The sequence below is a fragment of the Leuciscus leuciscus genome (genome assembly GCF_965113295.1).
Source record: "Leuciscus leuciscus genome assembly, chromosome: 2".
NCBI lineage: Eukaryota > Metazoa > Chordata > Actinopteri > Cypriniformes > Leuciscidae > Leuciscus > Leuciscus leuciscus.
The window spans coordinates 42,508,548-42,525,535 of NC_138726.1; the positions used below are offsets into that span (position 1 = coordinate 42,508,548).

The window sequence follows — 16,988 nt, forward strand, 5'->3', positions numbered from 1 at the left end:
GCGGTGTAACTTTTTGTTTGTCTACATTGCTCCATGTTGTTGTAGTACATGTCATAGTACTGTTTTATGGAGATTTGTCATATTTAAAAGTTTCTAATATCTAGATGTTAACCTCCAATAAGTCCAAACTAAAGACTAGACAGGCAGATTTGTGTTGGAGAAAGAAATAACATGTCAGAAAATGACTGAGAAGCACTGAATTTGTGTACTTCCACTTAGTCGGTTCCCCCACGAACAAGAGATCATTTATTTTTCTTGGATAATGAAGTGTATAAAACTTGTCCCAAGAATGTTGAAAAGGATAAGGACCACAGGCCAAGCATTTGTTTTGTTGATATAGCTCTGGACTTTGAAATATTGGCTTTTGTTTCTGACTTAAAAGTCTCTCACAGTGAATTGGCCTCTACAGTTTCACAGATTCTTATGTTACAAATCAAGTAAGCAAAATGAAATTTCCTGTCAGGCATTTGACGACTAGCAGAGATCAACATGGAGATGCTAGTTTTCTCAGGGTTTCATAATTTTACCATATTAGGTGAATTTGTTGCTTTTTCAAATGTTACATAATTGTTCTGTGAATGGCACACATCATCTTTTTCCCTTCTTTTATCTTCACATCTTCACATATCTACACATCAAACTGATACTGCTGAAATAGTCAATGCTATATATATTAATGTTTAATTTTCCAAATTTAGTTCAGAAGTCCAAAAATAGCATGAGCAATAACTTCAACAGTTCCATAAAACACTTTTGAGTTCATTTTTAGAAACCCACCAGTAAAATGCAGAAAATGTAATGTTTTTGGAGGTTCAAAGACCTCAGAGACGTTGCTTCATCTCCTCTTGTTAAGTTGATATAACACTGCTTCATGGTGCTGCTTTTTTGGCTTTTTTGAGGGCTCTCATGTTGTTTATAGCTTATATTCCTCATGTCCTTGTGAATGATCTTTGGCACAAAGATTGTTTAGCCCAGTTACTGGGTATGGAGAGCTGCCAGGTTCTCGAGATGGAGAACGTCTAGGTTACTAATGTAACCTCCGCTCCCTGAAGGAGGGAACGGAGACGTTGCATCGGACTGACGTCATGGGGTCTCACCTGGGAGCCCAATCACCTCCAAGTGGTAACAAATGAGCCAATGGACATTGGCCGGTGAGATTTGCATGCCGAATCACACCATAAATACGGGTATAAATATGACTGGCATTACTCACTTCATTCATGTTTTGCTGAGGATCTGAGACAGGGATCCTGGCCATTCAGCGGTGGTTTAGGGCTGTGGCAGGATGGGGGTATGGGGGGTCTAACGTCTCCGTTCCCTCCTACAATTAGGGGTGTAACGATACCCTCATGTCACGATTCGATACCACAATACTGAACTCGCGATACGATAATATTGCGATACTCCAAGACATATGGTAAAAGGTTAACAAAAAATGTACTGTTGATTAAAATGCTAAGTTTTATATTATTGTTGGGTGTAAATGAATAGGCTTGGTGCTGGGAACCAATGCACAGGACAATAGTGACACCAGAATAAAAATATTCGTGATTCTGAAGCTGAAAACAGAATTATATCAGACGAATATGCTTGCACTCTGTCACTGACTAGATATATTTAAAATAATGTAGGCCACTTTTTACAGTCATTTGGCATTATCAGGACCTACAAATATTCCCCCATTGCATTATTATACATTATATTCAACATTATGTAGTTTAATGTAGTACTGACACTAAAACTTGTCACTATCCACGATACATATTGTTGCATTTCTGTATTGCGATATATTGTGACACAATATATTGTTACACCCCTATTAGAAATAGAAACCTAGAAGTTCCCATTCAGTCAGTCACGTTCAACGTTAAGTCGGACTGACGTCATGGGGTCCCTATGGAAAGCGCCATAGCCACTGAACTGTGTTACGGGTGTTGGAGATGCAGATACTAACAAGCTGCCGCATGCCTTTTTGGCAACTGCTCTCACAATATCATAACCTACCCAGCACCCCAAGTAAGCCCGAGGGGAAGGCCTCCATACCATTCGGGATGAAAGGGACAGGACTTACTGTGGGAATGGTCATAGCTGCTGTTCCTTTATCGTGACATTTCATGGGGAAGAGTGCTTTGGATTTCAATTCCCATTGCTCCCAGCCAAAACCAATGTTGGTAACGCTGGGGAAGCGTGCCCAATACCAAAAGAGGGGAACACACTACAGAGAGACCACAGCCTGCCCAAAGGGAGGTAACGTGTGGAGATTATACATATGGATTGACCCGTGGGGCAGTGCTTCATATGGAAGATCTCTGCAGTAGCAAGTAGGCGCTTATATCCCTCTGTTAGAGGGGAATGATGCCGCAAGCGAGACACCGAGCCAGTCTTCCCACACATTACCTGTTTGTACCCAACACACAGGAAGAGACTGGCTCCTCTCGGAGATTATAGAATCTTGCGAATGTGTTAGGTGTCGCCCAGCCCGCAGCTCTGCAGATGTCTACCAGAGACGCGCCATGCGCCATTGTCCAAGAGAAAGCAACACCCCGAGTGAAGTGAGCTCTCACCCCAAGGGGGCCCGGCTCCACATCTATCCAGTGGGTCAACCTCTGTTTGAAGACAGCCTTTTCCTTCTGCTGACCTCCAAGCAGACAAAGAGTTGCTCTTAGCTGAAGCACGTATACGGGTCGGGGTCTCAGGATGGTATCAGACAGGGCCGGCCCAAACTCTAAGCACGATTCGCTCACTGAAAATGCCTGCAGGTCCCCCACCCTCTTGAAGGAAGCGAGCACGGTCAGGAACTGTCTTTAAAAACAGGATTTTAAGCTCAAATGACTCTAGGTGCTCTATGGAGCTCTCTGTAGACCGGAAAGGATGACTTAGAGATCCCAGGAGGGTATGAGGTGCGGCCTGGGAGGATTTAACTTCCTGGCACCTCTTAGGAACCTGATGATCAGGTTGTGCTTTCCCAGTGACCTGCCATCAATGGCATCGTGATGCGACAGTTCTCGATCGCTACAACGGATTTCTGTTAATTGCAGCGAGCCTATGATGGATTTCCGTCAATTGCAGGGTTCCCGTCTGTCCTTAATGTCTTAAATTCACTTTTCATAACTTTAAGGCCGTAAATAGGCTTACTTTTCTCAAATAGTGTAATAAATGTCTTAAATTTAGTTTGAATAGGTCTTAAATTAAGAAAAGATGAGGTGTATTCACCTTGCTGAGGGGGATATGATCAAACCCTGGAGTGGAGCCTTGCATGTCCTGATTATATTGTCTGCTATATTTGCTTCTCATTTATTAAATCTAGGCAATTGGTTGATGAAACATTGATTAAAATTAAGATGCAATTTATACAAAACGAAATTCACTTTAAAGAAAGGCTTTATACAAAACAAAACATAATGAAGTGGTCAAAATCATGTCTGATCCACTCCATATGTCTCCCGATATATTGCGCATCTAATGATGCTATCTTACTCACGTTGTTCACTTTTCATATAATCAACATAGATGAAATAAAAAAATAACATTATATTATTCAAACATATATGAAACTAAATGTGTTTTCTTTAATGGCTACAGTACAGAGAAATTTAAGGTTGGAGCAGAATTTGAGCGAACGCATTTTACCAGTGAGCATATGGGGGAGGGGTGCGATTTTCAAATAATAATCAAATAATTCCCAGCGATCATTGAATATTATTTTCGCTTGAAATGCCCATCCCTACCATAAATGCACTTTTTGATGCTGGTGCTTTTAATTTCCCTCTTCTGTTCAGTGTTAACAGGTTGAGTTAGAACATTTTTTCTTATTATAATGCTCAGGTTAAAACTGAATTTATTATTATTATTATTATTATTATTATTTTGTCCAGGGTATAATGGCTAGGTTAAAAACAAATATTATATTATATATTTTGTGATATTGGCTCACTTTGCGGCAAAAGCTCTGTTGGATTTTTATTTGAGAAATAAAAACTTGTATTAAAGTTATGCAAATGGTTAATTATTTGTATGTCTACATCACAAAGAGTTAAGTCTTGTAAAAGTATTAGATTGAAAACATGAAAATTTCATAAAAGTGTGTAAATAATAGAAATGCAGTTCAAAATGGCCTTTCTTTAAATGCAAATGTTCTTTGAGTATTTAATTTGTAAAGGTATAGCATGTACTCACTATACTCCTAATTACAAGAAGAAAAAAACTGCTCTTAAACTGGGTGTGTGACAGGCTGTGGAATGGGGTTTGGCCGAGGAAAATGTTACAGTCAAGACTTTTGTTTTTGTTTTTGCTTTAACCCCTGTCCTCCGCTCCAAGCCATCTTTAAGGAAGGAAAACACAACCGGGCATTTCAGGGCATTTCTGGGGGTCTTCCCACCGGGAAGAACACCACTCAGCAACTCAGTGAACAGGTTCCACTCCAAAGCATAAGCGCGCCTCGTAGAGGGGGCTCTCGCTGAAGTGATAGTGTCAACTACCGCTGGCGGTGGGTCACTTAAGTCCTCCGGAGACCACACGTGGAGGTTCCAGAGGTCTGGACGCAGATGCCGCAGATGCCACAAGGTGCCCCATCTCTGAGAAAGCAGGTCCTTTCTCAGAGGGATCCGCCAGGGACGGGCTGTCGCAAGGATCATCAGTTCTACCAGAAAGACTCGGTAGAATTATTTCAACAAATCGTACATTTATTGACAGCTCAGCAAGCTGATAATATACAAAGTCATTTGGCGTAGGCCCCGTCCGTAGTGCATAATCCGAGGGTATCGGATCTGCAATTCCTGCCTGAAGACGAAGGCAGGGGCGCAGCCGACCCCCCCGGGAGGTATGGACAGGACCATCCTGGTGGTGGTGGGGAGGATGGGGGTAATCGTCGCTTCAGTATCTGCGAACTCAACATGTGTAAGTACCGAGCTTTTATACAGTGAGCATAAGAATAAGATTGGATAGAAGTGAAGGCAATAGGTGACGTAGTAATTGAGTCTTCCCGGCAGAACTTATGCTAAAGCTTTCACTTCTGGGAACCAGGTCCAGTTGGGCCAGTGGCCCTAGAGGGCAAGGTCAGTCACCGTGCACAGTTCCTGCATCAACCCCGGCTCAGAACTACCCTCGTGCATTGAGTGCTTTGGCCTGCAGGATGGCCATTGTATGCAAGGCAGAGATGGTCTGTCCAGTGGCACTGTGAGGCTTAGCAAGCCAGAGCTGCCATTGTCTCACCGTCGCTGGACGGGAGCCATGGATGATTCCTCCAGGTGGTGGCACTTTGCGGGCTTAAATGCACTGCAATTGCTGGACAGACCATTGCACACTCCACCTGGGGAATCCCCACAAACCCCCTGACCGCCCCACAGTCGAGGGTAGAGAGAGAGGAAACATTTTGAACAGATTTTTGTATTAATGTACCTCCATACTGCCAAAGCTCTTCATGCACTTCCGTGAAGAAAGGCATGGGGGCAGGGCGAGGCATTCTTCGCGTCGGAATTCCCTGCGGAAAGTTCTCGCTGTAACCCTTGGTCTCCCAAAGTGTTGAGCAGACCCGCAGCTGTGCTTTTACACACAAGCGGCGCCTGGGCAACAACAAAGGGGACTCAAGCATTTACGAGAAAGGAGAGTCACGACCCTCGTGCCGACGTGGACATGTTCCCATGCGAGAACATGAACCACCCACGAACGCCATCTCAGCATGCTAGGCATGCGAGACAACGATCGTGGCTGTCAAATGAGGACAGGAAATGACCGCATCCAGGAATGCACGGATGGAGAAATGTCTTCAAAAAGGTCTTTTAGGAAATCTGCTCTTACGCGCCGAAACACAGAGGGGTAAAACGCTGCACTTATTTGTGCACAGCCCTTTCAGGATGTGAATCACAGCTGTATGCACCCTCACAACGGCAGGAGAGATCTCCTCAAAATAAGCAATTTTTAGCAATTAAAATGGCTGTTTCTCTGCACAGGAATCCACTTCAGTTGAAGGATGACTGTAATGAGCGATCGCTGTTCACAAACGCTCGGCTCCGAAGCAAGTCTGTTTGTTTTTTTTAAATGGCGGGTGCTGGTGTTTTGCGTGCGTTCGGCCAATCAGCGTACACTAACGTCACGGATAGTTCCTATAGTGCTGCTTTAGACCCTACTCTGAAGTAGGAGCTAAATTAGTTCCTACAACTAAAATCGTTCCTAGTTCCTGTGGTACGAACACGCCCAAAATCTGGTTACTTCCGCTAATAGTTCTAGGAACTATGAAAAGGTTCCTCCGGTGCGAAAGCCCCTTTTGCTACTGCTTGCATGTGTTTGGGCTCCGACGTAACGTTGAACGTGACTGACTGAATGGGAACCTCGTGTACTGGAGCATTTCTACTGCTCTACAATTGAGCCCATGTTTAACATTCCTGTGACTGGTCCAGAGTTGACCGTTTAGAGACTATAGGCCAGCAATTAGATTGTGTCATGTCAAACTGCTAATTTGGGGTTCCAACTTTCGGTTAGCTTTCTAACCATGTTATTGTGTGTATATTTTCATGCAAATGCATTTTGGCTTCTTTTACATAAACAATAAATACCATCCGATCAGAGGCGGGAACCATATGTCATGTTTATTCAAGCACGTTGTTCAATCCTCTCTTGTTGCTTATCATTTTAATTGGTGTCTTCCAGAAAAACTGTTGAGCGATTGGACACATTTAAGATCCTCATAAGTGAAAGATGCTTTCATCTTCTTAGGTGGTCTGAATGTGATCATGCAAATAAAAGATGTTTGCCCTAAGCCAAGCTAACAGAACTACTCTTCATCAAAAGTCATGTCCAAAGCTGTGATTTTTTTTAATTTTTAATTTTTTTATCTCTATTTGTTTCCAGAGAATCGTGTGAGTCAGAAGATGCTGTCAGTCTGCCTTCCTCATACCCCTCCTCACCCACAGAGAATGGCACGAAGAACCACTGTCGGCCCAGCTCCAAGAGCACACTCGAGGAGAATGCATATGAGGACATAGTGGGTAAGAACAGCCAACAGTTGGTGATAGATCCTACTTGCTCCCTTTTGATTGTGTGCTAAAGTTTTAACTAGCTATGTTTATAAGGGCACCTTTTTTTCAATCGGAATGAATTCATTCGGAATGAATTCATTGATGAATCCGATCGTAGTGTTTACGTCACAAGCTTCAAATCGGAATTGTATTATTTATTTATTTTTACATGCGCTCACTGCACAAATTTACAATTTCCTGCTGTTTGCGCATACTATTCTCCTAAATTGCTTCTTTTCTTTGATTTTGGGTCCTAATTAGGAGATGACAAGCACATGAACCATTGTGCCATGCAGCTTATATTTATCAAGCAGTAAAAACGCCCCTTCCCGCACTCATCTGTGGATGAGAGTCTGTAACAAGGACTAGGGAGAAGTTTACATGTCCTCTCGATCGGATTGCAAAAGGTTTAAACCACCCCCTACAATTCGAATGAAATTTGGCCAATTCATTCCAATTGACTTGGTTACATGTGACTTTTTTTATTCCGACTGTGCTAGTAGTCCAATTACAATCAGGGTCCATGTAAACGCAGCTACTGATGAATATGAAAATGGCTTGGGGAAAACTTTTTATTAGTAAGAGATATTTAATTTTATAATGGTATAAAAATATGTATTTTATATTTATAATTTTATTTTTAATTAAAATATTTTATGTATTTTATATAAACACTGTATGTATGTATATATACACTCACCTAAAGGATTATTAGGAACACCTGTTCAATTTCTCATTAATGCAATTATCTAATCAACCAATCACATGGCAGTTGCTTCAATGCATTTAGGGGTGTGGTCCTGGTCAAGACAATCTCCTGAACTCCAAACTGAATGTCAGAATGGGAAAGAAAGGTGATTTAAGAAATTTTGAGCGTGGCATGGTTGTTGGTGCCAGACAGGCCGGTCTGAGTATTTCACAATCTGCTCAGTTACTGGGATTTTCACGCACAACCATTTCTAGGGTTTACAAAGAATGGTGTGAAAAGGGAAAAATATCCAGCATGCGGCAGTCCTGTGGGCCAAAATGCCTTGTTGATGCTAGAGGTCAGAGGAGAATGGGCCGACTGATTCAAGCTGATAGAAGAGCAACTTTGACTGAAATAACCACTCGTTACAACCGAGGTATGCAGCAAAGCATTTGTGAAGCCACAACACGCACAACTTTGAGGCGGATGGGCTAAAACAGCAGAAGACCCCACCGGGTACCACTCATCTCCACTACAAATAGGAAAAAGAGGCTACAATTTGCACAAGCTCACCAAAATTGGACAGTTGAAGACTGGAAAAATGTTGCCTGGTCTGATGAGTCTCGATTTCTGTTGAGACATTCAGATGGTAGAGTCAGAATTTGGCGTAAACAGAATGAGAACATGGATCCATCATGTCTTGTTACCACTGTGCAGGCTGGTGGTGGTGGTGTAATGGTGTGGGGGATGTTTTCTTGGCACACTTTAGGCCCCTTAGTGCCAATTGGGCATCGTTTAAATGCCACGGCCTACCTGAGCATTGTTTCTGACCATGTCCATCCCTTTATGACCACCATGTACCCATCCTCTGATGGCTACTTCCAGCAGGATAATGCACCATGTCACAAAGCTCGAATCATTGCAAATTGGTTTCTTGAACATGACAATGAGTTCACTGTACTAAAATGGCCCCCACAGTCACCAGATCTCAACCCAATAGAGCATTTTTGGGATGTGGTGGAACGGGAGCTTCGTGCCCTGGATGTGCATCCCACAAATCTCCATCAACTGCAAGATGCTGTCCTATCAATATGGGCCAACATTTCTAAAGAATGCTTTCAGCACCTTGTTGAATCAATGCCACGTAGAATTAAGGCAGTTCTGAAGGCGAAAGGGGGTCAAACACAGTATTAGTATGGTGCTCCTAATAATCCTTTAGGTGAGTGTATATATATATATATATATATATGTAAAGATATTAATACAAAATTAAATATGTTTTTATATTTTCAATAATAACAGTTTTTAATATATATTTTTATTTCATATATTTCAAATAATTTATATAATAATTATAACATATATAATTATAAGAAATAACAAAAACATTTATTTATATAATTATTTATTTATTTTATATAATAAATGTATGAATGTCATAAATTATACATTTTTATATATTGTATATATTTTTTCCCCTTTCATATTTATCCTTTCATGTTTTTTATTAAACATTTTTTTTATTATATATTTAAACTTTTGTTTTATTTTTTAAAGATTATATTAACTTTAATTTTTTTATATAACAATAATATATAATATTTTATAGCATTTGTGCTGATTGTGCACTCTTCACATAAGCCCTGGTTAAATTCCCTTTTTTGTCTACTGAAGGTGATGAAGTACTGGCATGTGGCGCTGGCTGATTTTATGTGCTAAATTCCTTTCTGGCAGGAAATAGTCTGTGTGCACTAATGCTCAGACCCTGAGGGGGTTGACATTGTTACAACATTCATGGGTCTTGCCCTGTGGCCAAACTGTAAATCTCTGTCTTGCTATTGCTGATGAGGCTAGGGCATCAGGTGCTGTTAAGAAGTCTGGTTAAATAAGTCTCCAGTTGGCAAATGAGTTGAAACAGTCATTGTTTGGTAGGCTTGACGTTTACATGTCATATTGTTAGCTCTACAGCCAATAATACTGCCTTTGCTGCATGTTGTTCTAGAAATGATGATAGCGACTGGGTCAAGGTGGTGCATCAGTCTCTAGCGGTTGGGTTGTGGGTGACTCAGCCTTTTCCCCATGACAATGGTTCCATTGTTCCATCGAACACCTCGGGTGTGGGATCAAGCATTGCGGTTGCACATTTTTACGAATGTTGATTAGTTCCAGCTCTAACCACTGAGCTAGGGATTGGTGTAACAGAGTCTGACAGAGGCATCTAAGGGTGGTCTCCAGAAGCACAGAGCTGTGGTTAGCACATCAGGCTGTTTTCTCAGGCTGTCACTAAATAACCCAAGGTTTCTGCCCTGTTTCCTACTAAAATATCACAAAAAGTTTAAAACGTAAACAGTATTTATGGTATACATGTTAGCCTGCAACCTTCCTTTTAGGTTGAACTTTTGGGCATTTTGGCACAGAGCCTGTCTGGTCTGGTGGCAGTTATGACATATCCCCCATATGCAATGCACATTGGTATAGTGATAATGGATTGGCCAAATATCTCCAGATGACAGGGTCATATTACATTTACAAAGAGATAAATCTCTTGTAGGGAAACATATTTATGTCACAATGATATATAGTCCTCAACAAAGGCTACTTTCTTCCTTAGTCCTTAAGGCCCCAATATACTCATGGCAAAGTTCTTTTTTGTTCTTCACCTAGGGGTAAAAAGAAGTTCGAAATATCTTTTAGATGGTATACTGTTAGTGAACATCCCAAAGTCGCCAATGCTACTGAGGGCCCGTTAAGATGAATATGTAAATATGTACTCTGTGTTTTCCTCCCTAACAAAATAGGTTAAACACGATAAAAATGACAGTGGTGTTAAAATAGCAGCTAGGGAAGCATCTGATCCTCGTGATGTGCATATGTTTGCACAAGCTTTGCAATACGGCACTTCAGTCAAGTCAATTTTAATAATATACCAATTTAAACAATATATTGCTTTAAAGCAAGCAGCTTTACAGTATTATAAAGTATCAGTGTCGCTTTTGATTAGAATTACAACTTCAATGTTTACTATAAAGCAGCTCTCCAGCATGTTTATGTTTTTATTTGTGTCTGACTGGAGGAGAAAATTTCCACCTCAAAGAAGGCGGAATCTCAGAGCACACCTACCTATTACGTAATCACCACTGACCAATTGTAGTCAAAGGTGTTTACCAGCCAGAGCAAAGTTCGCTTTGGCAAGCTGTTTCAAACTCCCGAAATTAACTCCAAACAAACCTTGTTTTAGCCTGATTTTGTTTGAAATGACATCACACCAGTTTGTTTGCTTCGATTTCTCTGGAAGTAAATTAAGGCCTTTACTAGTGGTGTAACGGTACATGTATTCGAACCGTATGGTATGGTCGTCACGGTTCAGTGCATGCAGTTGCATGACAAAGACATTCAGTCACTTGCGAGCCACACTCCAATCCAGAAGGGGGCGTGCGCAGAAGAAGAGACGATTGCTCTATGTTTACATCCATAGATATACATAATAAAGGCTAGATGTCTTACGGCGGAGTCTCTAACGTCATCACCGGCGGCCATCTTGTCACAGGCAAGCTTTCTGGCGGGCTCTTTGGTATCTGATGTAAGGTGAATGATCTGCACGAACACAAATACTCTTATCTCGCTGAAATCTTGACGGATTTACAAACGGTTTGGTTTCTTACAAACGTTATTAACGTGGCTATGATTCTGGATGCTTGAACATGTTGAAATTGCAGCTTTTCGAAAAACGACTTAATCGTGCAGCATAGTTGTGTATCATGGCTACTTGCGCAAGTTATCAAGGTTGAGACCACAATCGAGCTGTTCAAATATATAGGTTTTACTGACACCAATAACGATTTTATGACAACTAATCTTTTGTCTAAATTACAATCTTTGTGGATGTGGTTGTAGTAATTAGCTGTCTCTAGGTTCAGTTCAGAGATGCTTGTTATCCGGCAGAAAGAAAAAACAATATTCTAGCCTCTATAACTCTGGGCCAGTACTTCACACAATTATTCTGATTATTCTGTTTCCTAAGAAACTACAGGATCTCAGCTTTCTAAAGAGGTCAGGCATTTGATGGTAGGCCAAAATAGGTGGTAACAGTGATCTCTGAAGTAGGCACAGTGCAATGTTGGGGGGAAAAGCCTATGGCCCAACCCTGAAGAAGTTAAAATAAAAATGTAATAATTCAAATTATTTTATTATAATAGTAATATTCATATTATAAAAGCGTGTATATACTGTATATATATCTCATGTTGCCATTCTGTACACTGAGTTTTAGTAGCCTATATATTGATTTATCAAATAACATAAATACCTTGTGCGTGTGTATATTCATTGCACCTATCTGTTCTGTTCAATGTTATTTTCATATGGAAGTCCATGGTTATAATTATTCATAAGTATGCAGTGTCATAACTACATCTCTGACGTTTATAACAAACCAAACCGCCAGGTGCGGACGTCGACCTCCATTGGCCAGCAGCGCGGACGAGACATCTAGCCTTTATTATGTATGTTTACATCTCTCAACCAGTGTTTCAACTGCGGAAAGATATCAATAAAACAGCTTGAGAATAACATCTCACGTAGCATTACATTTACCTCAGGCATTAAGTGTCGACAGCAGGTTAGTTCGCTAGAGACTATTTATTCTATTTACTTTACCTGTTAGTAATGTATTGATTATTTGATGTATGTTTAAATAATTTGAAACAAGTTATGACAGCCACTGTGTAAATTATTATATTTCAAAAATGAATTGGAGTAGAAAATGTACTTTATAATTAGATTTAGAAATTATTGCAAAACCTGCCTTATGTGCAATTTACGGTACATGTTTTTTATTTGAGTGTTAAATATTATATATAAAAATAAATAGCAACTCAATTTAATCATTTGGGCTCTGTTGTTAATTGTAAGCTTTAATATTATAGAAATGTGTAATTAAGGCCTCCCCATATAATTTACAGCATTAGCTAAGATAAGCTTTTTTATCCTTAAGAAATGTTTAATTTATATTAATATAATATAATTTATTTAGGGCTGCACGATTAATCGCAATTTACATGTAATCGCACTTAAATCGAGATGGCTTATTGCGATTTTGAAATGAAAAGGCGGCGATAATTTTTTTATGCACAGCTTGTCATTGATGAACGGCTCTGTAAACGCTGCTCCATCTGAAAGCACTGTGAGTTGAGTCACATATAAAGTGTATTTGAAACGCGTCAAACATCTTTTCAAACATGAGAAGCATTTATGAACCTCTTGTCCAACAAAAGACAACATTTAAAACATGCTTTTACTCCAAACTCACTTCATAACAACAGCATCCTTCTGTGAGATGATGTGGCTTCTTACACAGAATAAAGCAGTAGTGTGTTTATTAGTCATGTTTAATCAATCAAAGCGTTTCAATCTTTTGTTTATTCAATAGTATGATGCCCGATAGGTATTTCCTGGAATGATGCATTGACAGTAAAATAAATGGACACAGCGACCCCATTGGATTCAACAGAGAAAAGTGAAGTCACTTAGAAGCACTCACTTCCTGATGGCTGAGCGTACTGCGCAGACTCAAACTGAGCTTGACGACGTAGATGTGATGTGAGCAACCCGTCTGTCTTCTAGTAGCTGTGCCAAGAGAAATCTGAATCATTCCCTTCCAAAACTTGCAGAGACGGAGAGTGTGAGTAGGAGGTGTCCATGAGCTAGGAGCAGGAGCAACTTTTGCTAAGTATTCTGATTAATTATTTTGTCATTTTGCCTCCACGTCCCCCCGATTGCCCGCGAGCTTCTCCTCCTGTCCATACGGTAATTTCTCTACTGTGCGACAGAGAGTCGCGTGGTTATGACGCAATCGTTAGCCTTTTTTTACAAAAACTGCTTCTACGGGGCCATAACTTAAGATACAAGGTAATGGAGCATTTTCGTGTTTCTTTAGAAACAAATAATGGACAAATGGAGTCTTTAAACGCCTCAGATGTAAAGTTATTCACTGTCAAAGTGACGCCAAAATGAATGGGAGTCAATGGAATGCTAACAGCAGGTGGGGGTCTGCTAATCAATGGCGGCGCCCGGGGAAGCTTCAGTTTTTTCCGAAACATTGGCCCCCTGGAATGATGTCCATTGTACTTCTGCGGTGGGACATATTTGGCGTGTCTGCGTGAGAGCGCCCTCTGGCGTTCAGATGGAGCAGCATTTATACCGATCAGCCGTGCTGCACTGACAAGCTGAGCATAAAATAATCGCAGTCTTTGCCAAATTGCGTGAGGTATCATTGCGATTAATCGTGCAGCCCTTAAACATATACACATTTGTGAAAAAAGCAATTTTGTGTTTAGTCTACCACTCCCCCCTTGCTGTACCGAACCTGTACCAAACCCTGACTTTAATACCTAGGTATGTACCGAACCGTTATGTTTGTGTACCGTTACACCCCTAGCCTATACTGAGGGTCTTAGAAGTAGCCATATTGCTGTGTGTGATTATTTTGAATAGACTCCCTTTCATTCCTGTTTTTTGGCTTTTCTTTCTGCTTGTTTACATGTCACAAAGCCATTTCATGTGATGGCCATTCCTCATTTCACATGACTGCATGGTGTTCTTCGGAAGACCGCAAAATAGTCATAAAATGGTTGCGTCTGTTGCTTTTATTGGTAGTCTGATACTGACATTGTGTACTGCTCAGTAACTCATCAAGCACTCAACGTCCTCTCCTTTGAAAACCCTATTGTGTAAACAGAAGCACAGTATGTTTTGGTTAGGGGTGCCCGCTTTCTCTCTCCTTTTGTCTGTGTGTTTTGTGGAGCTCCTGTAAGTAGAGAAGTTGATTAGTGCCCTCCTGTATGTGAGTGGTCAGGAAGGCATATCATTTCTCCAGCATGCTGTCATTACATTGCTTCGTTTGGGAGACTCACAGAGCACTCTGGGCAATATCTGGCCTGTCATTGTGCCTCTCAGCCTTAATGGCACTAGGGCAAATCTCAGTAGTACATCTCATGAGGTCAGGCTGTAGTTTGTTGTTTGTATGCTAGTTATTTGCCTTCTCTCAAGCTATTCACAAGAAGTTACACTATGATTATTATGCTCAAGTTGACTTAGTAGCACTTTTGACGTCATGCATTTTTTTCTTGCGAAAGTGTTAATATGTACAGCATATTACATAATGGTTGCAGAAGGGATCCTACATGAACTGAACAGATCTGATTGCTTTCTTCTGTAGAGTACCTGGAGCTGTATTACAGAAACATACTATCTTAGCCTTAATTTATACTCTGCCAAAATCCAGGTTTCTAATAGCCTGGGTTTCCCCATGCTGCCTTTCGCGCAGCGCAATTTTATTCACGCTGCTAGGCAGCCTGGACACCATGGACCAGATTTTCCCCTCAAAAAGGGAACCAATCACAGAACGGGGAGGGAGCAGCAAGACGCTGACGACGTCTATGCAACACACCGAAGCAGTTTGTTTATATCTATGGATCCAACATGGCATCAGACGCGAAGTTACCTTTCGATGCAGCCTTAGATAGTGTTCTAAGTAGTTTAGAACGCAAGTTTATTTCGTCTTCTTCCTCGTCGAATTTCTGTCGCTCTACATACGTCATCTGGTATAATTGAAACGATTGGCTATGAGCTACGTACAGGCGCATTTGATAGACATTCGTAGCGGCCAATAAACGGCTCTGGGCATTCGTAAACCACGCCTCAAATACGAGAATATAAACATGTGGTTCCCAGACCACGTCTCAATGAGAAAGAGGTCTGACGTTAGCCAGGCTAGGTTTCTAACTGAAATCGGCATGATTACTACACAGATTAGATTAGGTGTTCTAGGGTTAGGATATTAATGTTAAATGGCCCCTGTTGTGTATCTAGTGGAGGGAAACAGGGCAGAAAGATGTGTTATATGCCAATGTGTTACAATAAGATAAACAATAGAAAAGTAGGGCAATGTTTTGTTTGGGATGTGCACAAATGCTATTACATAATATTGAAACTGGCAGCATTCAGACCTTTTGTTTCATTACACTTTCTTGACAGGCAGGAATTGGTGACATGGAAAGAATAACTAATTAGAGGATTTCATTATATTGACCTGGCACAAATTGATGCAATAATCAGATCAATATGAATAACACAGTTATTTTAAAGGGATGCTGCTGGGAACATATGCACAGGCACACACTCTCACACACACACACACACACACACACACACACACACACACACACACACACACACACACACACACACACACACACACACACACACACACACACACACACACACATATATGTATTTATATATATTGTGTGTGCCTGGGCATATGTTCACAGCAGCATCCCTTTAAAATAACTATTATATAACTGTAATATAATATTACTTTATTTTTTATTTTAAATTTGCTACTATATATATATATATATATATATATATATATATATATACACACACACATACATACATACATACCTACATACATACAATACATACATACATACTGTACATACATACATATATAGCAACATTTAAAGAAATTAATACATTTATTCAGCAAGGATGCATTAAGTTGATCAAAAGTTAAAGACATTTACAATATTACAAAATATTTCTATTTCAAATGCTGTTCTTTCTATTCATCAAAGAATCCTGGAATGTATCATGGTTTCCACAAAAATATTAAGCATCACAACTGTTTTCATTTCATAGTGTATGTATATGTAATGGTAGTATGCTTCCACATTAGAGTTGAAACCTCTTGCAGACCTTATTCAGGTCACCCCGTCCTCGCTTCTCGCCGCCCATCAGTCTACCAAAGGTTCTTGAAGGGGAAAGCAACATTTTATTTATACTGTATCCTTAGGTGAGCAAGTGATCCACCCTTTTACATGAGAAAACATGTTAGCAAAAAGAGAAATCATCTTCAACACATTTGGTCAAAGAAGCTGGATTCAAAATATTTATAATGTTTTTTTGTTGTTATGGAGTCAGACTAGGGTTCTGGACTGTCTGCATTCTCTTATCTTGACTCATCTCTGGCCCTTATTTCAGGAGACAGAGTGCTGTCCAAAGGCTTATTTCCAGCAGAAACTGTTTCTGGAGACAATGCACTTGAGTTTCAAGCCAAGCAGTAAACCTCCATGAATAATCCTTTCCCACCACTCAATAGCTGCCCCGTTGGGTGCCTCCGGCTCCTTCTTTTCATTATCATCTTCCACCGCCTTCCATAACCTCTGCCCACCCTTTCCCTATCAGTTTGCCTCTTTCCCACTCACTCCTTAAGAAGACATGTT

General features: G+C 40.5%; 1 protein-coding gene and 1 long non-coding RNA gene across 2 annotated transcripts in view; both read left to right on the forward strand.

Annotated features, from left to right (window-relative positions):
* The window catches only part of dennd2b (DENN domain containing 2B), a 64,836-nt gene that overhangs the window by 24,129 nt on the left and 23,719 nt on the right, over positions 1-16,988 (forward strand). Inside the window, exon 4 of the mRNA XM_082149921.1 lies at positions 6,847-6,983. Within this exon, the coding sequence (XP_082006047.1) occupies positions 6,847-6,983 (137 nt within the window). The remainder of the gene's footprint in view (positions 1-6,846; positions 6,984-16,988) is intronic.
* Positions 9,124-16,158, forward strand: LOC309484278. Its single transcript, XR_014200813.1, has 2 exons — positions 9,124-14,983; positions 15,476-16,158. It is a non-coding gene; the product is annotated as an uncharacterized lncRNA (long non-coding RNA).